Source organism: Passer montanus, unplaced genomic scaffold, assembly GCF_014805655.1.
Source record: "Passer montanus isolate IOZ18808 unplaced genomic scaffold, ASM1480565v1 scaffold57, whole genome shotgun sequence".
NCBI classification, from domain to species: domain Eukaryota; kingdom Metazoa; phylum Chordata; class Aves; order Passeriformes; family Passeridae; genus Passer; species Passer montanus.
The window spans coordinates 1,743,368-1,768,952 of record NW_024370705.1 but is presented as its reverse complement, the minus strand read 5'-3'; the positions used below and the strand labels follow the sequence as shown (position 1 = coordinate 1,768,952).

General features: G+C 52.6%; 1 protein-coding gene across 1 annotated transcript in view; it reads right to left on the bottom strand.

Moving 5' to 3' along the window:
• Positions 1 to 2,389: 2,389 nt before the first annotated feature.
• KSR2 (kinase suppressor of ras 2) overlaps positions 2,390 to 25,585 on the bottom strand; it is a 78,690-nt gene continuing 55,494 nt past the window's right edge. Inside the window, exons 16-19 of the mRNA XM_039726112.1 lie at positions 12,537 to 12,633; positions 9,027 to 9,160; positions 4,950 to 5,081; positions 2,390 to 2,405 (exon numbers count right to left, since the gene is read on the bottom strand). Coding sequence (XP_039582046.1) covers positions 9,152 to 9,160; positions 12,537 to 12,633 — 106 coding nt within the window. The 3' untranslated portion in view covers positions 2,390 to 2,405; positions 4,950 to 5,081; positions 9,027 to 9,151. The remainder of the gene's footprint in view (positions 2,406 to 4,949; positions 5,082 to 9,026; positions 9,161 to 12,536; positions 12,634 to 25,585) is intronic.

Here is a 25,585-nt window from a genome sequence, read left to right as displayed (position 1 = left end):
GGGACAGGGAGTGGCACAGGGACATTCCTGACGCTCTTGGGGCCGCCCGGAGAAGGAAGAAGGGCAGTTTGTTGTCAGCAGCAGGAGAAATCAGCATCTCCCACCAAGAGTGATCCCTGAAGCCCCCAAAATGTTCTCACTTCTCTCCCTGAGCTGACATCTCCTTCCCCCCATCCATTCCCATTTCCAGCCTCCGGGGATGCACGCTGGGAGCAGGAAAAATCCCCCCCGTGAATGCCACCCCCGCACGGGCGAGATTTTGCTTCTGTTTGTCATAACATGACAAATTCCAGGAAGGAAAATGAGTTTCTAAGTGATTGCTCTGCGTTTTGCCTGCTGTTCCCAATAGGGCGGATTCCGAAATCCCAACTGGGGACCCACGGCCGCCGTTTCCTGGAGCACAGGGATGTGACTAAGCCAAAGCTACGGAACACAGCAGGATCTGGCCATGGCAGAGGAAGGGATCAGGCTGGAGCTGCCGTGGCTGAGGGTCTGGGAAGGGTCCCTGGCAGGGAATTCCCCCAGTCCATGGAATCTGGGCAGGGATGGGGACTTACTCTGCCGACTTCCAGAAGTGCCCCGGGTGGGAAAGGCGGCGGTTGCGCTTTGGCAGTTTCTCCAGCATGTCCATGAGCTTGGTGAAGGTGGGCCTCTCCTCCTGCTCGTAGGCCCAGCAGAACAGGAGGATGTCCTGGAGCCACACGGAGAGCCCGTCAGGAAACCCAGCCAGGCCCTCTCAGTTCCAGGGGGAATTGAGCCAGTCCCCCTCCCACCACAACCCTCACCCCAAAGGACCTGTCTCCATCACCACATCCTGGGGAAGGGCTGGGATGGAGGGGACATAGCCATCCCATGAGGAGCCATCTCCACCACTGGATCCTTGTTAAGGATTGGGACGGAAGGGATGTGTCCATCCCATGAGGATCCATCTCCACCACTGGATTCTCAGCAAGGACTAGGATGGAAGGGATGTGTCCATCCCATGAGGAGCCATCTCCATTACTGGATCCTTGTGAAGGGTTGAGATGAGGGAATGTATCTATCTTATGAGGATCCATCTCCATCACCACATCCTTGGGAAGGGCTGGGATGGAGGGGACACATCCATCCCATGAGGATCCCATTTCCATCACTGAATTCTCATGAAGGGCTGGGATGGAGGAGATGAGTCCATCCCATGAGGATCTGACTCCACCACTGGATTCTTGTTAAGGATTGGGATGGAAGGGACGTGTCCATCTCATGAGGACCCATCTCCACCACTGGATTTTTGGGAAAGGCTGGGATGGGGGGGATGTGCCCAGCCCGTGAGGAGCCATCTCCATCACTGGATTCCTTTGAAGGGTTGAGAGGAGGGAATGAATCCATCCCATGAGGAGCCATTTCCATCACTGAATTCTCATGAAGGACTGGAATGGAAGGGATGTCTCCATCCCATGAGAACCCATCTCCATCACTGGGTTCTTGGGAAGGGCTGGGATGGAGGGAATGTGCCCAACCCATGAGGGTCCCACTTGCATCCCCACATCCTCATGAAAGGCTGGGATGAAGGGGGGGTGTCCATCCCATTATGAGGATCCATCTCCATCACCACATCCTTGGGAAGGGCTGGGATGGAGGGGACACATCCATCCCATGAGGATCCCATTTCCATCACTGAATTCTCATGAAGGGCTGGGATGGAGGAGATGAGTCCATCCCATGAGGATCTGACTCCACCACTGGATTCTTGTTAAGGATTGGGATGGAAGGGATGTGTCCATCTCATGGGGACCCATCTCCACTACTGGATTTTTGGGAAAGGCTGGGATGGGGGGGATGTGCCCAGCCCGTGAGGAGCCATCTCCAGCACTGGATTCCTTTGAAGGGTTGAGAGGAGGGAATGAATCCATCCCATGAGGAGCCATTTCCATCACTGAATTCTCATGAAGGACTGGAATGGAAGGGATGTCTCCATCCCATAAGGACCCATCTCTATCACTGGATTCTTGGGAAGGGCTGGGATGGAGGGAATGTGCCCAACCCATGAGGGTCCCCCTTGCATCCCCACATCCTCACGAAAGGCTGGGATGAAGGGGGGGAGTCCATCCCACGAGCACCCATCTCCATCCCCACATCCTTGGGAAGGGCTGGAGCAAAGGGAACGTTCGAGCTGAGCCCAGCAGCAGGCCCAAGCCCGGCTGGATGAGATCAGCAGATCCAGAGGGTTTTTCCAAGGGCCCCACCAGCCACGCCCCAGTCCATGCACACCCCCGCAGGGCCCCAGGGCACCTACCGAGATCTCCTTGCCCATCCCGATCTGGCTGAGGTTGGGCTTCATCCCTCTTCCCACCTGCCAGATTATTGCCTCCGCTGGCTGCGTCTTGAAGGGCCATTCCCGCGCGTGCAGCTCGTACCAGATGGTGCTGTTGGGACACACGGGGAATCAGAGATGGAGCAGCCAGCAGGGATTCGGGATGGGGAGGTGTCAGGCCACTGCTCCCACATCCAAGGTCTCTCCCTGCTCCAGAACCATCCAGGAGAGGCTTCATCCCAGGGGACACCAGAGGAGCTCAGCCCTCGGTACAGAGGTGTCACCTCTCCCATTTTCCTGGAGCGAGCCCTGATGCCCACCAGGGCAGATCCCAGCCCGTGGGAAGGAGGACAGAGGCTGGTGGAGGCCCAGGCAGAGCCACCCTGTGCCATCAAGTGGGATTGTCCCACCTGGATACAGCAGCACTGCCATGGAGCAGCTGAAGAGAGGATGGTGGGGACGCAGCTGCCTCTCCAGCAGAACTCCGGCAAGGGACGAGCCCAAGAATTCACTTTCACTCCAGCTTTTCCCTTTTTCTCCTCCAAAAAGTTCTCCGAGCTCCAAAAATCCATCCAAGCCGTGCCACGACCCATCCCAGGTGTCCTCACCAGGTGATGGCCACGTGAAGCCCCGGCCATCTGCTCCTGCTCTCGTTGCTGAGCCAAGCCCTCTTTTCCGTGAGGAATCCCAAATCCAAGGGAATATCCCAAAACAAGGGCATCACCGGTGGGCTCCCCTGTGGTTTTCCGCCCCCGCTACTGCCTGGAAGTTTTGCATCATCATTTTCTGGCACCCGGAGCCTGGATGGGCCTGGATTCCCTCAATGCCAGCCCCATTGTCCAAGGCAAATTCCCTGGACCTGCTTTTCCCCCCCAGGGATGCCCTTGTGACCACTAAAAGTATCAAAACCCAGAGTTAAAATGACACCAGGATGGAAAAATCTGTCTGATAAATGAAAGATTCCTCTCAGTTTGGGAAGCTCCCTGATTCTAGAAATTGGAATTCTTCTGATTTTGCACAGTTTGGCTGGAAATCTCAAAAAAAATTGAATAATGGGAGAATTATGTGGGTGCAGAGGAACTGGAAGCTCCCTGATTCTAGAAATTGGAATTCTTCTGATTTTGCACAGTTTGGCTGGAAATCTCAAAAAAAATTTGAATAATGGGAGAATTATGTGCATGTAGAGGAATGGGGGGCTCAGAGATCCTGTGGGCACAGGACAAAATCCTCAGGAGGAGCATTCAAGCACCCTCAGATTGGATTTAACACATCTAAGGCATTAATTCAGTTTCTCACTGGGAGTTTTTGTCATCTTTAAAAACTCTTTTTGTCTTGCTGTCCCTGATCCCCAAATCCCTGGAGGGAATCGACCCCTCTGGACCATCCCTGAGCCTCCCGGGCTTGATGGAGGGCAGCAGAAACAAGAAAGAGGGAAAACGTGGGGAAACCTTTTCATCTTTTCAGGAAAATCACGCTTTCCATAAGGGCAGAACTTACAACTGAGGAAAAAAAGGGAAAATTACGTCTCCCCACCCACTCTCACTTAGTTGGATACGATCCTTTAATTACCTCTTTATTTCTCTGCTGAAGTTGTACCTCAGGGAGGGCAGAAAATAAAAGAGCCAGACCCTTCCAGCTGTAATTACTGCGGGTTTGATGGGAATATTGCCTCGGATAGCGGGCCCACGCTCCCTAATCCCACAGCCTTCGAGGTATCCATGAGAAAATTAATCCTCTGGGTAAAGAGGAAAGGTTTTGGGAAAGGTTTAGCGGGGTGGAATTGGGCTCGTGCCCTCAGGGAGGTCTGTGGGCAGAAAAAGGGCAGCAGGAATGAACTGGTTTGCTGAGGAAAACTTAGGAATTCTTATTTTCTTGGCTTTTGGCAACTGCTCATAGAGCTGGCACCACCATCAGCCTTCTGGCTGGAGGGGGACATTGGGGTGTCCAGGGGCTCCAGAGCTGTGTCCCCAACTTTTGGCATTCCCATCCATCATCCAAGCACCTTCTCATCAGTTCCCACCCCATCCCAGGAGGATGCAGTGGAGAGATGATGCCAGGCTGGCATTCCCAGGATGTTCTGGATCCCATTGCCTGGAGCCACCCTGATCCGTGGCCAAAATAGGAAGATTGGGTAATTTAGAGAGAATTGGGGTGTCCAGGGGCTCCCAGAGCTGTGTCCCCAACCTCTGACATCTCCATCCATCACCCAAGCGCCTTCTCATTGGCACCTGCCCCAGGAGGGAGCAGGGCAGAGATGATGCCAGGCTGGCATTCCCAGGGCACTCTGGATCCCATTGCCAGGCACCACTCTGGTGCAGAACAGGAGGATTTGGCAATTTGGGGAGAATTGCACTGTCCAGGGGCTCCCACACCTGTGTTCCCACCCAGCCCCTGCATCCCCAGCTGGCCTCCTCTGGATACATTGGATGTCATTACCCAGAGCCAGCCTGGTCTAAAACAGGAGGATTTGGTGATTTAGGGATGGTTTCACTCAGAATTTCTCGAAGAAGGAGGGTTCTCCCCACCCACCAATGGGAATTCCATCCAACAGTGTCCCCTTGGATTTGGGACAAGCCAAGAGCGTCCTCATCCCCTCCTGAGCCCAGAGCAGCTCCCACCCGACCCAACCACTCCAGATCCCTGTCCAGGGACTCACCCCAGTGCAAAGACATCCGAGTGCTTGGAGAAGGGCAGCTTGTCCTCCTCGGTGTCGGGAGAGAGCTGCCGGATGATCTCGGGGGCCAAGTGGCACAGCCAGCCGTTCTGGATGCGCAGCTTGTTCTCCCTCCTGCCGGGACACGGAGCCGTGGCTGCCCCGGGCACAGCGCCCTCACAGCCCCGGCTGCCCACCCTCTTCCCAAGGTTTTTAAGCCTGGTTTGCCCCACATCATCCTTGCAAAGTCAGGTTTTAACCCTGCTCTGGGAAATGTCCCTGCCGGGCAGCAGGACAAAACTGGATGGTGGTTCCTGCAGGGACATGGAGCTGGAGCTGTGGGTGCCCTGGAGCAGAGCATCTCCACGTCCCCAGCGAGCAGCCCCCAGCTGCCCAAGGTTTTTAAGCCTGGTTTTCCCCATGTCATCCTTGCAAAGTCAGGTTTTAACCCCGCTCTGGGAATGCTGGCACAGTTGTGCCTGTCCAGGCAGCAGAACAAACCTGGGGCACAGGATGGTGGCTTCTGCTGGGAATGGGGCTGGAGCTGTGGGTGCCCTGGAGCACAGCACATCCCCAGCTGCCCACTCTCTTCCCAAGGTTTTTAAGTCTGGCTTTTCCCACATCATCCTTGCAAAGTCAGGATTTAACCCTGCTCTGAGAAATGTCCCTGCCAGGCAGCAGGAGAAAACTGGGGCACAGGATGGGGCTTTAGGGGAACTTCGGCTCTTCCAGGCTGGTGATGAGGATTTGGGGTCTGCAGGGGCTCCTGCTGTGCCCTTTGCACCAAAACCCCTTAAAGGATCCAGGGGTAAAGCGGGGATGAATTCCCCCAGGGGCTCCACTGTTGTTGGAGCAGGAAGTTGCACTGGGGACCCAAAGTGCCACTTCCGAGCAAACCCATCCTAAAGTACCAGCCTGGGAATTGGTGTTTTCTGGTGTTTGGCCCCAAAACAGCCCCTCCAAGTCTGGGCCTTCAATGGCATCTCCTCATGGCATCTCTTCATGGGAGCAGCCTGGCTTTACAACAACCCCTCATTTCACCTCATCTGTCCTTCCTCCACCTCCCCAGCTCCCTCTGCTCAGGATAAATCCATTGGAATCCTTTGGCCAATGGCTGAAGATGACATTGGTGACTTCTCCATCCTTTACATCCTCCAGCAGGCACCTGGGATACACTGCTGGCTTCAGAATCCCTGGATCATCAGTGGTGACACCTGAGGCAGCTCCATCGTGTGTCTGAGCCCAGGTTCAGCAGCAGGAGGGAACAAACCTGCCCCACGTCACCTTGGGCTGGAGAAGGAATTTCTCCCTGTTTGTGCTTGGAACCCTCCCAAAGATGGGCATGAACAGGGCTAAGGGATGGCTGTGGGGTCGTCTGTCCTCCTGAATGCCAGCCTGGGGCCAAAATCCCACGGGAAACCATCCAGGGATGGGGCTCCACCCCAAAGCTGGCTCATAATCCCAAATCCGGCACAATCCAGATCCTCCCGCCTGCAAAGCCATCCCCGCTCCAGTGACAGGTCTGGCCGTGCCCAGAGGGTCCCCTCCCTATGGAGGGACACTGCCACGCCAGGGAATGGCTGATGAAGCCTCCTTGTCCCCTCTGGGGTGTCCCTGGCTGCTCTCCATCCACGCCCTGGAGTCTCCACCGCAATCAGCGGCTCCGGTGTGGCTCGGAGCCTCCGGAGCCACGGGAAAAGCACTTGGGCACCCAGGGGAGCCTTTCACTGCCCAGCACCTCCTCCACCCTCCCGCTCTTCATTACAAACCAGCATTAAGCACCTGGGCAATTAAGAAGGCTTGGGCTGGCTGGTCCTTCCCTGTGCCTGCCTCTCCTTCTCGGGATGCAGTGGGCAGCACTTGGATCTGCCCCAGCACCCTCAGCAAGGCCGGGTTTGCTCTGGGGTTTTCATTCTGCTTTTATTTCTGCTCTATGACATTCCACAAGCAGCCTCAGGATGCTCCAGGGGCTGGATTGGGAGGCACAGCCCATCCCTGGCAAAGCTTCTGTGGGTCAGGAGCTCCCAGCGAGGAGGGCTGGGCTGTAATGGGGACCCAGAAGTGGCTCAGTTACAGCAGTTGGAGGGTTTGTGACCAAAGTTTACCTGACGTCACAGCCACACCCAGCTGAGCATCTTCCAAGCCACCCCCAGGGCAAAAGCAGGAGAAGAAGAGCTCCTCAGACTCCTCAAGACCCACCTCGTGCTCCTCCTAATGCCAGAGCAGCCCCACCGAGCCCAAGAACATTTAAATAAAGGAGGAATAAATCTGATTTCAGCAGAATGAAGACTCCAAGTCACCAAATCTCTGCAGGAAGTGTTTTAACCCCTGCAAAACCAGCTGAAGAAATGAAACTATCCTTAACCTGACCTCCAAAAACGTGCTTCCTTCTCAACAGATGTTTTTCCAAGGCACTAAGGACCCAAAATTGGGATTTATCTCCTGTCTTCATCTGAGAGACACCAAAAGCAGCAAAAACCCACCCTGAAAAGGGGAGATCAGGCCTGCAGACACTTCCTGTTCCAAAATTCATGGTGGCTGTGGATCCCTGCTCTCCTCTCAGCTCTCCTGCAGCAGAAAACATCTGCTACCAGCAGCCCAGGGCACAAATTTTCTCATTTTCCCAATTTTTCCAGCAAACCCCTGCTCATTTCTCTCCAGCCTTGCCCTCCTGGCCATCCTTCCTCTCCTGAGTCATCTCCTGGATTCTAACCCCACAAGGGACATCCCAATCTTGGGCAGAGGTGGCCACAGATCGGCCGCCTCCTCAGAACCCCCATTCCCCCGTTTCTCATTCCATCTCTGGAGCATCCCCGACCTTCACAGCAAAGATTCCTGGCAAAGCTTGGGAGGTTTTGCCCAAATCCTCATTCCCTGCCGGAATGAGCTGTCCCTTCCTCCTGACAGGCCCTGAATCCCAAACCCCCTGCCCAGCTGCCAAAGCAGAGGCAAATCCCACTTTGCCACAGCGGGAGATCCAGATTTCCTGCCTTTCCAAAGTTTTTGGCCAAGTTTGTGCAGAAATCCATTGATATTCATCCAGGCAGAGTGGAAAATCTGGGAAAATCTGGTGTGGGATGGAGAGAGGTGGCCGCTGCCATTTCCTTTAATCCTTTGAAATCATCACTGGGAAATTGGGGAAAGAAATCCATCATTTCCAAAGTGCTTTTTATCTCCTGAGCATCTTTGCCACGGAGATGGAAGGACCAGGAGAAAACTGCCCACACTTGGGCTGTGCTGCTCCCACCACAAAGGGTTTAGAGGGAAATCCAACACAAAGGATTTAGTGGGCAAGGTGGGAAAAGTCAGCAATGCTCCTGTTCCCCACTTGAAAAAAAATTGGAGAATATAATCTCTGTTCTTCCTTCCCTGCTTCTGTTTCCTTTTTCCACCCCAGCTTTGCTTTTTCTCCTTTCCACAGCTGCTGGAACTCTTTTCCCTGCCATTCCTACAGCTGGAAAATCTCCCAAAACATCGGGACAAGAAATTTAATAATGAACATTTACCAAAACCTTCAGATTTAAACCCTCCGAGGCCACAAAATGTCACAATGCTGTGAAAGTCCCAAACTTGGCTCTCATTTTCCATGCCTTGCTCCATGCCCAGCACAGACACCATGGCCAGATGTCTGTGATTCCCAAAATGTCACTGGAGTGGGGAGAGCACAGGGATGGCATCACTCAATCCAGGCAGGGCATGAAGCAGATGTCAGGGAATTATAACGATGGAAAGGGAAAAGCCAGGGAATGAAGCAGCCCTGCTGCCACAGGAGCATCTCCTGGCTGGCTGCAGGGTGGTTTGGCCATGGAAATGATGCATCCCATGGGAAGGGGTTGGTCTAAGGGGCACAATCTGCCTCTCTGAGTCAAAATTCCAGAGGTTCACACACGGCATCGTGCTCCTTCCTACGGATCAAAACCAACTCCCTTCAAACAGAGCAGCCCCACAACACTCAAAAGCCTCTTGAGCTCCTGTCTGCCGAGGCTGGGGACACAAAGAAGCACTTGGAGAGGGATTTTTTGGGATCGTTCCCAGCTTTAGGGCACAGGGAGGAGCTCCAGTGTGTCCCTGTCCTCCTACCTGCCCGCTTGGAGAACCCCAGAGATGCTGAAGAGCCCAAAGTCGGTGATCACCACCTTCCCGTTGTCGTAGAAGACATTCTTGGACTTGAGGTCCTTGTGGAGGATGCCCTTGGCATGCAGGTATCACATCCCCTGGGGTGGAACAGAGAGAGAGAGGAAAACACCCCGAGGTTACAAAAGGGGCACAAACGGGTGGGATAACCCCGGAGCAGCAGCATTCCCATGGGATCCGTGAGCCACCACAGCACGTCCAAGCTGGACCACGTCCCCAAAGGGCCCTGCAGGAAGGGAAAGTGTCCGGAAGGGACGGGCCCCAGGAGGGAGATGGGATGGTGGAGTGGGTATCCCAGCTGCCACAGCGCCCACTCATCTTCCTGATTAATTGATTTCAGGGGAAAAATGAGCGGCAAATCCACCCGGCAGCCGCTTCCCTGGAACCCTCCGCTGGGAAATGGATGGTGATGATGTTTTCTCCTCCGTTTTTTTGGGGGCTGGCAGAGGAGGGTAATAAGTCACCGCTCCCCACAGCCCTGGCGGAGCCATCGGCGCTTCCGACGGCCCCATCCGCCTGGAAACGGGCTCCTCGCAGGAGTCCTGCCTTAATTCCTTCCCCCCAGGAAAAACTGCTCGCTGGTTAATTAAAATTACTGCTAATGAGGCACAAAAAGGCCATGGGTGGGAAATCCAAACTCTCCTGTTTAGCCTCGGCAAATCAAGCAGACTGCCGGCAGCTCGGCGTGGCGGATGTTCAGCTCCGCGGGATAATTCTGGGAATGGGGAGGGGGATAAAACACATTTATCCCAACTTCAGCAGGGATTTTCATGCTGTCCCACTTTTCACTCTCCTAAGCAGACTCGGGGAAAACTTGATCTGCAGGATGCTGCCGAAGGATCAATGCCCAACAGGCCGGCAAACTGTTGCTTAAGAGGAAATATTGGTTGTCTGGCACTGGAAAAGGGGGATTTAACTGGAATTCCAAGGGGATCCATCCATCCATAGTCTCATCTTTTCATCTATCATCATTAACCACGCAGGCTGTGTGAGAAGAATTTCTTTTTAAGCTGGTGCCTGATGTGGAGCCAGAAGCCCAATCCAAATTCCACCATCTGGAAAAAGTGGGAAAACAAACAGAAAAACACCCCAACCCAGCAAGAAATGGGAGTTTCACTGCATCCCGTGGGGAGAAAATCCTACAGAGCTTCTGCCAAGGGATGCTGGAGGAAGGCAAGGATTTGGGGCTGGATGCCAGGACCATTCCAGGCACCGGGATTAATTAGGGGTCTCCAGTTCCCAGCACATGAAATAATGATGAGGTTTAAAAATCAGCTTTCAAATGTCACTGTCACCTCCAGAAAGCGCCGGGGTGGAGCAAGGAGCAGCACTCCAGTGTTTCCCTGGCCAGGCACAGTGCAGGGCCCTGAGCATCCATGGATGAGCCCCAGAGCCACGGGAATGCTCTGCAGCCCCTTCCCATTGTTTGAGGGTGATGGGATCCCAGAGCAGCATCAGGACCCTGCTCCCACACCCAGCAGGGAGCTCATCTCCAGGGAATCATCAGCACAGCCCGGCCTTTGCTGAAGGAATTTCTCCAGGCAAACCCCAATCCCTCACTTTGCTCCATGCAGATCCCACTGCAAATTCCAGCCCTGCCACCTCAGCCCCCGGGATGATCCCTGAGGAAACACTCTGGGCCCAGGAATGCCTTCATTTGCTCGGCTGTGTGAAAAGCCAGCTCCCTCTGCCGGCACCACTCCCGGGACAAATCCTCCTCCCCCTCCCGGGACAAATCATCCTCCCCCTCCCGAGGATCTCGGGATAATCTTGCACCCACTAATCCAAGGAGCTGAGCCGCTCTCCCATCACATTCCAGGACTCAAAGGATAAAATCAAACAACTGCTGTGACTCTGCAGCAAATCCAAAGCCTCCGGACAATGCAGCTCCCTTCAAGCCCACCCCAGCCAAGGTGTTGGGATTTTCCTTCTCAACACCCGCCACTTCCAAGTCTCCCAAAACATCTGGGGGACTTGGAAAGATCTGGGGGGAGGATGGGAAAGCTGGGGAGCTGCTCCTCAGGAGGAGTGGGCTATGTGGTTGGGTCATGGCATTGTGGCAGGGCTGGACTTCTCCAGGAATTCCCTTTGGTGCACAGGCAGAGCCTTTGGAGCTCTGCTAATTCCTCCAGGGATCTGGGGTGGATACAAAGCCCCTCTGCCTCTCAGCCACGGAGCTGGAGGTTTCCAACCTGTTCCTAACAGGCACCAGCTGCAGAAAACAAGGATGTCTCAGCCTCATCCTTGAAACCCACGTGGAGCAGGGAACCCACGCAGGGAAAGGGGCTGAACGGAGCTGTTATCCCACTGGGAACATCTGGAAGGCAAAAGCCCTGAGCACAAAAAGGGGGGAAAATACAAGGCTAGACTGTGATGCTTCAAATGTTTGCTCAGCAGGAAAAATCTGTGTCTAAAAGGTGGAAAACATGGATCAGAAGTAGGAATTAGGAAGGAAGAGGCTCTGGGCTGCCTCAGGCACCCCCGGCTCAGGCCATGGCCCCGAGGTAGCTGAAGGTTCAGGCTGTGCTCACCTGTCAGCTCCTGCCTGGAGAGCCCAGGAGGATTGAAGGAATTTAAACTTTAAAGTTAAAACTGGGTCTAAATAAACACAAAATAGGCAATTTAATAAAGACCATCCAGGGAAAAGGTACAGGGAAAAAATATATCAGGAAATATTGCTGAACACATTCTGCTCTTAACCTGGGTTTGAATATTTAAGGGGAGCTAAGGTCTGCCAGAAAACCTGATTTTCTGTTGTTTTCCCACAGTTAAACGTGGGATCAGCTCCAGGTTTGGGCTCCAGGGGGGAAGTGTTGGCTGACCTTGGGCAGGACAGGGGGGCACTGTCACAGCTCCCATGGCAGAGCATGTGCCAAATATTTCTGGTGATAAATCTGTTTGGAATCACAGCACAGCCCCGTTCTGGCAGACAGATCAACACCTCAGTGCTGCTGCTGACATCCCATGGGAAGCTGTGAGGGCTCAGGACCCTGCCCATGGTAAGGGGAGGAATGGGATGAGTTTTAAGCTCCCTTCCAACACAAACCATTCCATGATTATTACATTTTTTTTCCCAAGAGAAGAGGAATACCTCACCAGGAACTCCCCCACAGCAGCAATGCTGGATTTAAACACCTGAAATTCCAGCAGGGAAGAGGAGCAGTGGCCAGGATGAGCCCCAAGCATGGGGAACCAATGGAAGCCTTGGTGCCACCCCAATTCAGCCACATGAGAGAGGTCAAAGACTGGATTTTAAAACCAAGGAGTTCTAACCCGCCCAGAATCCTTGGGTTTTAAAGCCAAGCAGAGCTACCCTGCTCAGAATCACTGGATTTTAAAACCAAGGAGTTCTGTCCTGCTCAGAATCTGTGACTGCTCCTCTCCTCCCCCCCAAGAATGACTGGACTGGGCTCTTGGCCGGGTTTTTTGCAGGATCCAGACCCCACCAGACCATACCTTCACAATTTCTTGTGCTATCTGCCTCGTCTTGTTGACATCCAGGACAATTTTGGCGTCCCTCACCACGGAGTAGAGAGTCCGTCCTTTACACAGGCTGGAAGGATAGGAAAAGGGAAAGAGAAGTTACAAACCCTCCTGGAGAAACAGCCCAAATCATAAATTAATAAATAATCACAGGATTTTGGGCAGATTTTGGCCTCCTGGCTCGAGGCGGGTTGAGGATTCTGCAGGGAACTGGGGGCTCTCCCAGTTTGGCACTGGGAGGGAGCTCTCAGTGCTCCTGGCGTGTCCTGGTGGCACCACCGTGGTGGCACAAGGGACAACCTGGGCTGGCCCTGGCCTTTCCCTGTGTCCCAGCCTGGAGCAAACCACCTGGTCCTCCCATCTCCGGGTTTTTGTGCAGAACTGGCCGTGGCTCCCTTCTCCTCCTCCCCCCTCGGGATCCAAAGCTCACAGATGTAAAATGAGTCAAAAGAGGAAAGACAGGGAGGGAAAAAAATCCCCCAGCCCAACCCCATGCACTGTACAATGTCCTCCAATTTTCCTTCTCGTACCCATTACAGTAAAATCTATTTACAGAGCCTTAATTACCAAAGAATGGAGGGGGAAGCCGGGGGGGGGGGGGGGGGGGGGGGGAATGGATATAAACCAATTAAAAATATATTGACATTTGAATATCATAATGGAGGACGTGGGCGGCTGCTGCCTCGACTCCCGCCCACAAAAAAGAGCTTTTTTTTTTGCTTTTCTCTATCCGCCCACGCTCATTCCAGGCAACTTTGGAAAGATGAGACTGCATACCTGTGCCTGGGAAATAAAACACCCAACACACAGCCTGTTAAAGAGGTTTGGTGGCTGCAGATGTTGATTTGATTCTGTTCTGGTTAACAAATTAAAAGTTCTGGGGTTTCATTCTGCTGTTTTCCCCTCACCCAGTTCGTCCTGCCCTGGGAATTCCAGCATGCACTGGTTTGGATTCAACCCCTGGGAGAGGTTTTGTCCTTTTTGGGTGGAAATAATCACAGAATCATAAAAGAGAATCACTGAATGGTTTGGGCTGGAAGGGACTTGAGGGACCATATAATTCCAGCACTCTGCCATGGGCAGGGACACCTTGGATGGAGCTTGGAGCAGCCTGGGATAATGAAGGTGTCCCTGCCATGGCAGAGGGTGCAATGGGATGAGCTTTAAGGTCCTTCCCACCCAAACCATTCCGTGAGTCCACGAAACCCAGAAGAACCCCAAACTCCAGAATCTCATGGATACAAAGGATCCTCCTGCTCCTAAACCAGAAGCTCCACATCACTCCGTGGGCAGAGAGCAGAATTTTCAGGACAAGCAGTGAAACAGGAATGGGATAATCCCCACATCCCACGGGTTTTGGAAAGACAACAGCACCCTTCCAAACATTTCCCCACTGGGAGCATTAGGAATTGTCCTGCTGAGCACAAGGGAGCTGCAGTGGGGATTTAGGGCAGCGAGTGCCTCCCCAGGGATGGTTTTCCTTGCTCAGGTGTCCCAGCAGCTCCCTGAGCATCCCAGCTGGATTTAGCCTGAGGCAGCTGCACTCCCTCTGAACCATCTTCCCTTCTCCTGCAACACTTGGACTGCAGTCAAATAAGAATTTGCTGGAGATTAGGATCCGAGCACTTGGAAATCAGTGATAAAATCCTCGGGTTTCTGTAACCGGAATGAATCAAAGTGTGCAGAATGATGACGGACATGAATTGTCCTTCCACCACCTGTGTTTTCCTACACTAATCTGCCATATAAACCCACCAAACTTTAAGCTCTGCCACACAACAGCCTTTTGCCACCTCCATGACCTGCCTGCACACATACAGGAGTTCCCCCAGTCCTTCCCAACCCCTGGAAAATGCATTTTCTCCCAGAGAAAACCTTTTTACAGCCAGTTGCCTGTGATCTGAATTGGTCACAAATCGGCACTGGAAATGCAATGAGTGAATTAGGCTGGGTTCCAGCCCTAAAGCAAGTTAAGATCAGCTGTTTTCCTGGGAAAGGATTGTTTAGGGGAAAATCCTCACATTCCTGCCTATCTGAACTGCTGAGATAACCCCAAGAGCGGAACTTGCAGCTCTTTGCTGGTGAGATTTCCATCTTTCCACTTCATTTACAGGATTTCCAAACACTTCCCAGCGGATGGAGCTGCTGCAGGAGAACAGCCAGACCTGGGGTGGTGGCACCAGGACATGTCCCTGTCACCTCTGCTCCTCAGACCCTGGCAGAGCCATCAAGGCAGCCCAGGTGCTTCTCCCCTCCCCTGGATGAATAACGCTCCGAATGAATTCACCAAGCGCCTGCCGCACCGGCACATCCAACTTTTCTTGCTGGATAAGGAGCTGCCAACGTGGAGATAAAGCCCCGTTGATACCTTTTATGCAGCACCTGAGCCCATTCAGACACCACCTGCAGAACCTTTTCATGGCACAGCTCCACAATTCCGCTTCTCCTCGTTCCTCAATCGCTCCCCATTCGGGCAGGACAAAGAGCAGCGCCCGGGGCACGCTCGGAGTCTTCTGCTTTTCCACTTGGAGAGGTCCCTGCTGAGCGTGGCTTTGAGGGACACGGCTGTGGATGACGAGGCCACAAAATGCCTACGCTCGATGCCAAAAACAAGGCAGATAATTTGCATCTTCAGATGGATCCCGGGTTATTCAGTGCTGAAGTGAAAATTCATGAGGAATTCTTGTCTTCTTCTCCCAAACTTCTCCATCCCACCTGGCAGCAGAGCGGGTTGATGACACGCGCCCGGTGCCACAAGGTGACCAAACACCATCCAGAGCTGGGGGGTGGCTGGGACAGAGATGCAGAGATCCTTCTGGAAGTCCTCAGGAGAGCACCTCATCCCATGGTACATCCACATCCACATTCCGGTGCCTTTCCCGGCAGCAGGACAGGCCCAGCCCCATCCTGCTGCAGATGCCACTCTCAATTCAAAATGAGTTTTTGAAGTGTTCAGCCAAGCAAGCCAAATCCCAAATTGCTTTATAAACACTCTGCATTCCCAACGTGGGCTGGAGACATCAGCAGCGGGAGCAAAGCCAAGGCGGCTCACAGAGGAACAATTTGGGACGAGGGAGGAAGAGCTGGAGCGCTGCCTCTGGGTGTTTTTGCTGTTCCACGGGAAAACAGCCTCATCCATCTTCCATCCTTTGGGGTTTTTTACCCCTCTCTGCAATATTGATGGTGCATTCTCTGCACTGGTGGCCAACACCTCTGCATTGGTGGTCGTTGCCTCTACGTTGATGGCCATTACTCCCACACTGGTGGCCAACACCTCTATCTGGATGGCCACCACCTCTACACTGGTGGCAATCACCTTTACATTGATGGTCATCAAGGCTACACTGATGGCCACCACTTTTACATTGATGGCTACCATCTCTCTACTGATGGTCATTGTCTCCACACTGGTGGCCAACATCTCTACACTGGTGGCCACCACCTCTATCCTGGTGACCATGACCTCCACATTCATGGTCATCACTTCTACATTGATGGCCAACACCTCTACACTGGTGGACATTGTCTCTACACTGGTGGCCAACCACTGGTGGTCTCTACCTTGATGGCCACCACCTATACCTTGAGTGGCCAACACCTCTATCTGGATGGCCACCACCTCTACACTGGTGGCAATCACCTTTACATTGATGGTCATCAAGGCTACACTGATGGCCACCAACTTTACATTGACGGCCACCATCTCTATACTGATGGTCATTGTCTCCACACTGGTGGCCAACATCTCTACACTGGGGGCCACCACCTCTATCCTGGTGACCATCACCTCTACATTCATGGTCATCACCTCTACACTGATGGCCACCACCTCTGAACTGGTGGCCAACCACTGGTGGTCTCTACCTTGATGGCCACCACCTATACCTTGAGGGCCACCACCTCTATCCTGGTGACCATCACCTCCACATTCATGGTCATCACCTCTACATTGATGGACATTGTCTCTACATTGGTGGTCAACACCTCTACATTGATGGCAAACACCTCTACACTGATGGTCATCACCTCTACACTGATGGCCACCACCTCTGAACTGGTGGCCATAACACTACATTCACGGCCAACACCTCTGCAAGGATGGAGACTCCATCCTGGCCCCTGCTCAGGAGCAGGGATCATCCCGAGCGGAGAGTTGTGGGGCGCATTCCATCACTCCAGGAGCTTTGTGCTTCCCTTCCCTCTTCCCATCCGCATAAACGCCCATTCAGTTAAAGAGGTGATAAATGCCAGACCCCGGGAAGTTCATTCCTTGCCGGGATATGGATTTATAGGGAAGCAGCTCGGATACCATGGAGACAGCCAGCACTATGGACCCAGGGGAGACACTGGAGAAGAGAGCAAGGTGGGGAATTAATAAAAAATGCTTTCATATAAAAATACCTCTGCTCCCAGGTTACATCTGTGCTGGAAGAAAGACACGGCAAAGGATGCTCGGATGCTCCCACATTCCCCAGCAGTTTACCCACTTCGAGGTTTTCATGGAAAAAGGATCCTTTGGGGAATGTTAAGAAAGAAACAGCAACAGGAACCACTGAGCCAGGACTTATTTGATTTCATTTGAGCAGGACGAGAGAGGGAAAGAAGGAGCTCTGCTCACTCCAGCACGTTCCTGACTTATTTAGGAAGTTTTCCAGCTGCTCCCATATATTGGCTTGTTTTTCTCTTTTCCCAGCATCTGGCAACGGTGCTTTTGGAACTCAACAACTCCTGAGGTGTTTCACACAAAGGAAAATTGAACAAGGCTGTAAGAGCAGCAAGGGGAGAGCTGTGGATTAATTTTTATCCCGAGGTTTTGTTTTCCTCTAAATGGATAAGGAATTTCACCCCCTGATTCCCTGCCAAGGCCAGAGCCAGCAGTGTAGGCATCCAGCCTGAAATTCCTCAGCCCTCCACATCCAAACTCCACAACCATGACCAGGGAGGGAAAATTAGGATATGAGGGAAAATTTCTTCACTGAAAGGGTTGTCAATCCCTGGCACATCCCTGGAGTCCCCACCTCTGGAGGATTTAACAGCTCTGTGTGGATGTGGCACCTGGGGACACGGATCAGTGGTGGCCTTGGCAGTGCTGGGGGAATGGTTGGAATTGGCAATCTTAAGGATCTTTTCTAACTCAAAAAATTCTGTGCTTCTGTGGAAGCAGCAGCCAAAACTCAGTGCCAGAAAAGGCGTGATGTGAGCATCCAGTAGATCCCAGCCCCTGTAGGCTGGAAATACTCATCCCATCCAACCCCAATCCAACTGAACCCAAAGCAACCCCAATGGGAAGCCAGGAATTCAATTCCTGCCCTTCCAAGCAGAGCCCTTGTCCCCAGCCCGGAGATGGGAGAGACCTTGCTGCTCCTCATGGAGGAGCCGTGCAGAGCCAAACCAGCAGGAGGAAACAGAAAAGCCCTGGAGAGCCAACGCTCCCCTCATCCTGCTATCTCCAGCCGATGGAAGCACCGGCTTTTGATGGATATCACTTAGGCAGCAGAATTCTCCTGCCGGCAGCTGGCACGCGAGATAACTACAGCCAAACCACAAGGGCTGCAGGAGGAGGAGGAAAAGGAGGAGGAGGAGGATCTGCCTCCCCGAAAAGTAGCTCCAACTCTATCGTCGCCTCGGAAAAAACAAGTTCTTTGGAAAAAGCCAACTCCATGCATTTTTATTTGGAGGAAATAGAGGAGACAAGCTCTTCTCCAGCTGCAGGGAGAAGAGCTCGGAGCCAGGTGAATGCAAAGCAGCCCCTGGGGCTTAGCTAAAGCCAGGCTTGCAAACAAGTCATCCGAAAAAGCTCCATGCTCCAGGTGCCACTTGCTGCCTTTGGAAAGGACGCGCTTGGAATTGCTCCGAGAGGGAGGGTTGGGTGCACAGGGATGAGTGGAGGCGCCTCGACCTCCTGTCTCTGATATATTCTCTGCACTGTTTTGAACTTCAGAAAGGAAAAGAAATTTTTTTTTTAAAAACCCTTTTGGAGAAAGGAAAGAAACTTTGGATTGAGCCGGCTGCTTCCCTGGAACCCGGCTCCACTTTGGAATAATAATGATGATTATTATTAATAAAAAGGTAATGCTGCTGTGGCAGCAAGGATCTGTTTCTTTGGCTAGGCAGGGTGCCAGCACATGGATCCCCCACAGGTTCTGTCCTGCTCTGTCCCAAAGAGGATCTCAAGGATCTGTTTCTTTGGCTAGGCAGGGTGCCAGCACATGGATCCCCCACAGGCTCTATCCCAAAGAGGATCTCGGGCACTGAGGATGCTCAGAAAAAATCAGGAATGATGCTGGGATGTCACTCAACAGGGATGGGAAGAGCTGGCACAAGCGGAAGGACTTTTTGGGACCATCTCTCAGTGGGGCACTTAATCAAAGGCATTTCCTTAAATCCCTTCCTCTCCAGCACAACAAATCCCACAGTGTTAAGCTCTTTCCCAGAGAAACCAGGCCCAAACCAGCAATACTTCCATGGCATTTGGAAACACTCTTAAAACACAAAGGAAAACTTTCCCCCGGAGCATCCTCCACGTTAAGGAGCTGCCAGCAGCGGGGATTTGATGCTCCAGTGGGTAGGAAAAACTCAGCCAACCCCGATGTTCCCACATCAAGCACAGAGGATCAAGCTGCTGCTTTTCCCCATTCCCAGCCATCCTCTTGGCTCGGGATATTCCCTCCCCAGGCTGCTGCCTGCCGGTGGAAGATATATCCAGGTTTAATGTATATATTAATTCCCATATTGACTTTCCCGTTGTCAGTCGTTATCAAGATTTATCCGGCCTGATGGCCTGGCATCGATTGGGAGGGAGTGCATTCCCAGGGGTCAATCCATTCTGATCCCGCGCCTGGCATGAAGTCGATCCCTATTTATTATATGATCGACGAGCTCCATTAACTGCCAGGGAAGGGAATGCGGCCGAAAAGTAGGAAAAGGGAAAACAACAGAGGCAGAGGAGAAGGGTCTGGCTCCCTGAGTGGGTGTTTGAACGTGGATGGGGTTAAAGGAGGCAGGAATCCACAGCTTCCCTTCCCAAAATACAGCTGGGAGTGGGGAGAGACGGGCAGGACCTGAAATGCTCCAGGATCAGAGAAGTGTGGAATGGTTTGAGTGGGAAGGGAGCTTAAAGATGATCCCATCACACCCCCTGCCATGGGCAGAGACACCTTCCACTATCCCAGGGTGCTCCAAGCCCCACCCAACCTGGCCTAGAACACTTCCAGGGATGGGGCAGCCTATGCCAAGGCCTCACAGGGAAGAATCTCTTCCCAAAATGCCATCTAACCCTGCCCTCTGTCCGTGGGAAGCCATTCCCTGTGTCCTATCAGTGCATGGCTCCAGCCTGGCATGGAGGACAACAAGGTGGCAACTCTGTGCCCCAGTTTCCCTCTCACTGATCAGGATTTACAGCTTCTCCTTCAATTCTCAGCACAGGAAGGGAGGATTCATTTCAAGTCCATTGAGGAGAAAAATCCAATTTCATAGAACCCTGCAATGGTTCTCAGTGGGGCACTTAATCAAAGGCATTTCCTTAAATCCCTTCCTCTCCAGCACAACAAATCCCACAGTGTTAAGCTCTTTCCCAGAGAAACCAGGCCCAAACCAGCAATACTTCCATGGCATTTGGAAACACTCTTAAAACACAAAGGAAAACTTTCCCCCGGAGCATCCTCCACGTTAAGGAGCTGCCAGCAGCGGGGATTTGATGCTCCAGTGGGTAGGAAAAACTCAGCCAACCCCGATGTTCCCACATCAAACACAGAGGATCAAGCTGCTGCTTTTCCCCATTCCCAACCATCCTCTTGGCTCGGGATATTCCCTCCCCAGGCTGCTGCCTGCCGGTGGAAGATATATCCAGGTTTAATGTATATATTAATTCCCATATTGACTTTCCCGTTGTCAGTCGTTATCAAGATTTATCCGGCCTGATGGCCTGGCATCGATTGGGAGGGAGTGCATTCCCAGGGGTCAATCCATTCTGATGCCGCGCCTGGCATGAAGTCGATCCCTATTTATTATATGATCGACGAGCTCCATTAACTGCCAGGGAAGGGAATGCGGCCGAAAAGTAGGAAAAGGGAAAACAACAGAGGCAGAGGAGAAGGGTGTTTGAATGCCTGTTTGAATGTGGATGGGTTTAGGGGAGGCAGAATCCATGGCTTCCCTTCTCAAAATATACCTAGGAGCAGGGAGAGACGGGCAGGACCTGAAATGCTCCAGGATCAGAGAAGTGTGGAATGGTTTGAGTGGGAAGGGAGCTTAAAGATGATCCCATCACACCCCCTGCCATGGGCAGAGACACCTTCCACTATCCCAGGGTGCTCCAAGCCCCACCCAACCTGGCCTAGAACACTTCCAGGGATGGGGCAGCCTATGCCAAGGCCTCACAGGGAAGAATCTCTTCCCAAAATGCCATCTACCCCTGCCCTCTGTCCGTGGGAAGCCATTCCCTGTGTCCTATCAGTGCATGGCTCCAGCCTGGCATGGAGGACAACAAGGTGGCAACTCTGTGCCCCAGTTTCCCTCCCACTGATCAGGATTTACAGCTTCTCCTTCAATTCTCAGCACAGGAAGGGAGGATTCATTTCAAGTCCATTGAGGAGAAAAATCCAATTTCATAGAACCCTGCAATGGTTTGGGTTGGAAGAGACCTTAAAAATCCTCCCAACTCCTTGGGCAGTGATGCCCTCAGATTGCCCAGGGCTCCATCTGGCCTGACCTTGTTGCTCCTTCAATTTGTGGTTAGTTAAAGCTCAAAAGACAATTTGGATGCCCTGGAGGGAACAGGGAGCTGGCTGCAAGCACCACAGAGCATCCACAGGGAAAACCAGACCCCCCAGTCTGCTCCATCTTAAGTGCCGTGGCTTCCACCCTTCCCCTTTCCTCCCACCCTTCAAATCAGGCTCAATATCTTTGAATCCATGATTCCTGCCTCCCTTAATGCCCAGCTTCCTGAGCATTAAGATTTGCAAGCCCCAAATCCTTCCCAGCTGGGCTGTGCCTGTAAAGGTCAGGAGATCTGGCACTGGGAGAGGTAAAGCCGAGCTTTGTCCAGAGCTCCTCCGTGCCCAGCGGGAACAAGGTGCAGGGATGGGAGAGCATCCCTTGCCAAGGGCTTGTTCCTCCCAGCAGCAGAGCCAAACATTAAATATTGGCAAAATCCAGCATGGAAATCTATTCTAAAATCAAAGTAAACCTCAGTATTTGGTCCATGCACTAAAGTTATCCATGAACAAACAGCTGAAGTGCCTTGGATATTCTTCCCATCCCTCGCCCTCATGCCTTCCCTATTAATTAGTGCCAGGGAATGTGTTCCTGTCATTAAAACCTGTTTTCCACAGAGAAAAAAGAGCAAACTCTCATTTCATCTCTGGTATCTCATGTAAGGACAGGGACTGGGTTTAACTCCACCCCCCGCCAGCAGCAGCTCCAGGGGAGGGTTTAGGAGATGCTCCCTCTCCAGCAGAAACACTCCAAGTTCCTCTGCTCCAAAGGCACTTTGGACAAATTAATTCTCTTTACACAGTTCTGCCAAGGTCAGGTTAATTCCTAATGTTCCTCAGTGTTCTCCTTGGTCTTCCCAGCAGGGCCATAAATCATGGCCACACAGCCCTGGTGGCATCACCAGCAGCACACTGGAAAGCTGAAGTCACCCTGGCGTGACAAGAGAAGGGCCATAACCCAGCCTGGAGCGTCCCAAGGAGCAAATCCCAGACTCCTTGCACAAGCTCCGAGAGCCACGGTGGAGCTTTTAACTAAAAACCCAAGAAATTTTGGAAAAGCTGCCCCAAAGCCCCCTCACAAGCCAGTGTGAGCTCAAAGCCCAATCAAACTCCAGCTCAAATCTTCTCCCAGGCTGGGTAACCTCGCTCCCTTCTCCCAAACAACATTCCCAACCACCAGGAGCCCCAGGGAGCTGCATGCAGTGGGTGATCCCCTGCTTCCATTACAGACCCAAGGAGCACCTGGAGCCTTGGGAAGCACAAATAAGCATTCAAATCCCCCCTTTTTTTTCTCAGGAGGAATCCTAAAATGTGGGAGTTTCTGCTTTCATGGGTGGCTGGAGCCATTTTATCAGGATTAGGAAAGGACTTGATCCTTGGAAGGCCCCTTGGGTGCCTGAGGCTTTACCTCTGCTCCTGCACTGGGGACCAGGAGCCCCAAGGAGCTGAGTTTACCCAGGCCTGGCTTTGTCACGCTCCCCAGCAGCAAAACCAACTCATTATTCCAACAAAGGGAGTTTTTCCAGCCCTTTCCTTCCCACCCAGCCAAGGACTTTTCCGCGTTTCCCGCCGTCCATTGCGCAGTGCTCAAAGCGCCAAGGTTCGCACCCGCTCCTGCTCCAGACTAATTAAGATGGATGTTAATTGTCCCCAGCGCTCATTACCCAAGAGAAAACCCATTAGCAGCTCCGATGGAACCGCTCCTTGCACTTGCCACCTCCCACTGCAGAAAAATGCCGAATTTCTGCTTTTGTGTCTCGTTAAGAGAGAACTCAGGAGTCACAGAATGGTTTGGGTTGGAGGGACCTTAAAGCCCATCCAGTGCCACCCTCTGCCATGGCAGGGACACCTCCCACTGTCCCAGGCTGCTCCCAGCCCTGTCCAGCCTGGCCTTGGGCACTGCCAGGGATCCAGGGGCAGCCACAGCTGCTCTGGGCACCCTGTGCCAGGGCCTGCCCACCCTCACAGGGAACAATTCCTCATTCCCAATATCCCATCCATCCCAGCCCTCTGGCAGTGGGAGCCATTCCCTGTGGCCGGTCCCTCCATCCCTTGTCCCCAGTCCCTCTCCAGCTCTCCTGGAGCCCCTTCAGGCCCTGCAAGGGGCTCTGAGCTCTCCCTGGAGCCTTCTCTTTTCCAGTCTCAATCCCACTGTTTTTATCATTGAGGAATATATTAAACAGTGCTGGTCCCATTTATCCATAAAAACATTAATATTGGGAAAATCAGATTTTTAACCCAAACTACCCCACCCTCAGCCAGCTGCTGCCTCAGTTTCCCCTTCCATTTTTTCCCCTATGGGCCGTGCTCTTTGGATGGGGAAATTTCTTTCTGCTAATGAGACGATCCCTGAATATCACAGGCAATCAGGAAGGAAAACGTCGGGATGGGGAAAAGTAAAAATAAACCCGGCTATAAATAACCCCCTTCCGGCAGCGCCGGTGGCACGACGTGGTGAAGCCCCTTCCCAGGGACACGCAGCTGCTCCCAGACGTGCAGGGAAACAGAGATTTCTGCAACAGCCACAAGGAATTGCTGGGATTTTGTGGAAAAAAAGGTCTCGAGTGGCCACTTGTGGGCTCCCAGGAGAAAAGTGGTGGCCTTTTCCACACACAGAGAAAGTCCTGCCCTGGGAATGGGCACATGGAGGGTGAGGAAATCCTGATATCCTGAGTCTATAGCCATAATCCCCTCCTCAGGCAGCAGGGAATGATTCCCTCCACTCCAAGCAGAGCCTGGTTTAAAGTTATTCCCATAAACCTGCAAGGAAAACTTGGGTCCCTTTGGAAAAGTCCTGTTGGAAGAGTGATGCTCCCCCAGTGCCACCTCCTGGACCATTCCCAATATCCCATACCATTCCCAGCATCCCGGACATTCCCACACTGTCCTCTTCCCTGCCTCATTCCCTACAACACCCAAGCAGCAGCTCTCATGGCAGAAACGCTCCCAGGGCTGTCATATCCCTTAGGAAAAACCCAAAACATGGATGGGAGGGAAAGCTCCACATGGGGAGAAGGCTTTTCCCTACAGGAGATGGCCAGAGACTTCCCAAAAATGGTCAGCCAAGGATGGACCAGACAAGGAGTGCCAGAACAAGAGCAAGGAAGCATCCTTGGAAGTAGGGATTAGATCAGACATAAGGAAAAGTTTTCCACAGTGAGGGTGGGGGTGCCCAGAGCAGCTGTGGCTGCCCCTAGATTCCTGGAAGTGTCCAAGGAATGCTGGACAGGGCTTGGAGCAGCCTGGGAGAGTGAAAGAGGTCTCTGCCTGTGTCAGGGGGGGGTATGGGATGAGCTTTAAATTCCTTTCCAGCCCAAACTCAAATTCACAACTTCTGATTCCTGTGCTGTCATAGAACAGCAGAACAGGAAGCTTCAAAGCAGGAAAATTGTGTTTGGAAGTTACCTCTGGCCTATGGGATATGTACTCACACAATCCTGGGCTTCCCAAAAATCCTGAGACTGAGCTGAGCCCCGCTGATTTTCCTGCACCCCAGAAATCCCAGCAGGAGAAATCAAACAGGTTTCCAGTTGCAACTGTAAAATTCTCATGGAATGGTTTGGGTTGGGAGGGACATTAAAGCTCACCCCATTCCAGGTGAAAGGGACACTTCCACTGTCCCAGGCTGCTCCAGCCTGGCCTTGGGCACTGCCAGGGATCCAGGGGCAGCCACAGCTGCTCTGGGCACCCTGTGCCAGGGCCTGCCCACCCTCCCAGGGAACAATTCCTTATTCCCAATATCCCATCTGACCCTACTGTCCTTTGGTTTAAAGCTGATATTGGTTCACCTTTCGAAGGATGCAGATAAAAGTGAGTTGCAGGAACAAGCAAACGATGCCTGGAAATGTTGTGAGCTTGGGTTACATTTTGGGCAATTTAATGCATTTACATTTTGACCTCAAAAAACAGAACCAAGTGCAGCTGGAAGAGGAACAGGACGAGCAGAGCTCCACGTTCCTCACATTAATTCACCAGGTTGCAGCAGCACACAGACTGATTTTGTCCAGCTGTCAAAAATGGCACCTTTCTGCCTTTACAGAAAGACCCATTTGAATAGAAAATGGAAGAGAAAGCATTCCACGGCTCAAATTTAAAAAAACCAAATAATTAAAAAAGAATCAAGGAATACATTTCCCAGGTTTTGCTATTGAATAGCCCTGAAAAGCTGAGCAAATGGGGGCTGCAGAGGGACGGCGGAGCGCGATGGAGACGCCGCCTTTCCCTTTGGGAACGCGGTGTGACACACGGATAGGGGCTCTGACTCATCCATCAATACATGTGTTTGCACACTTTCCCAAAAGCTTTTGG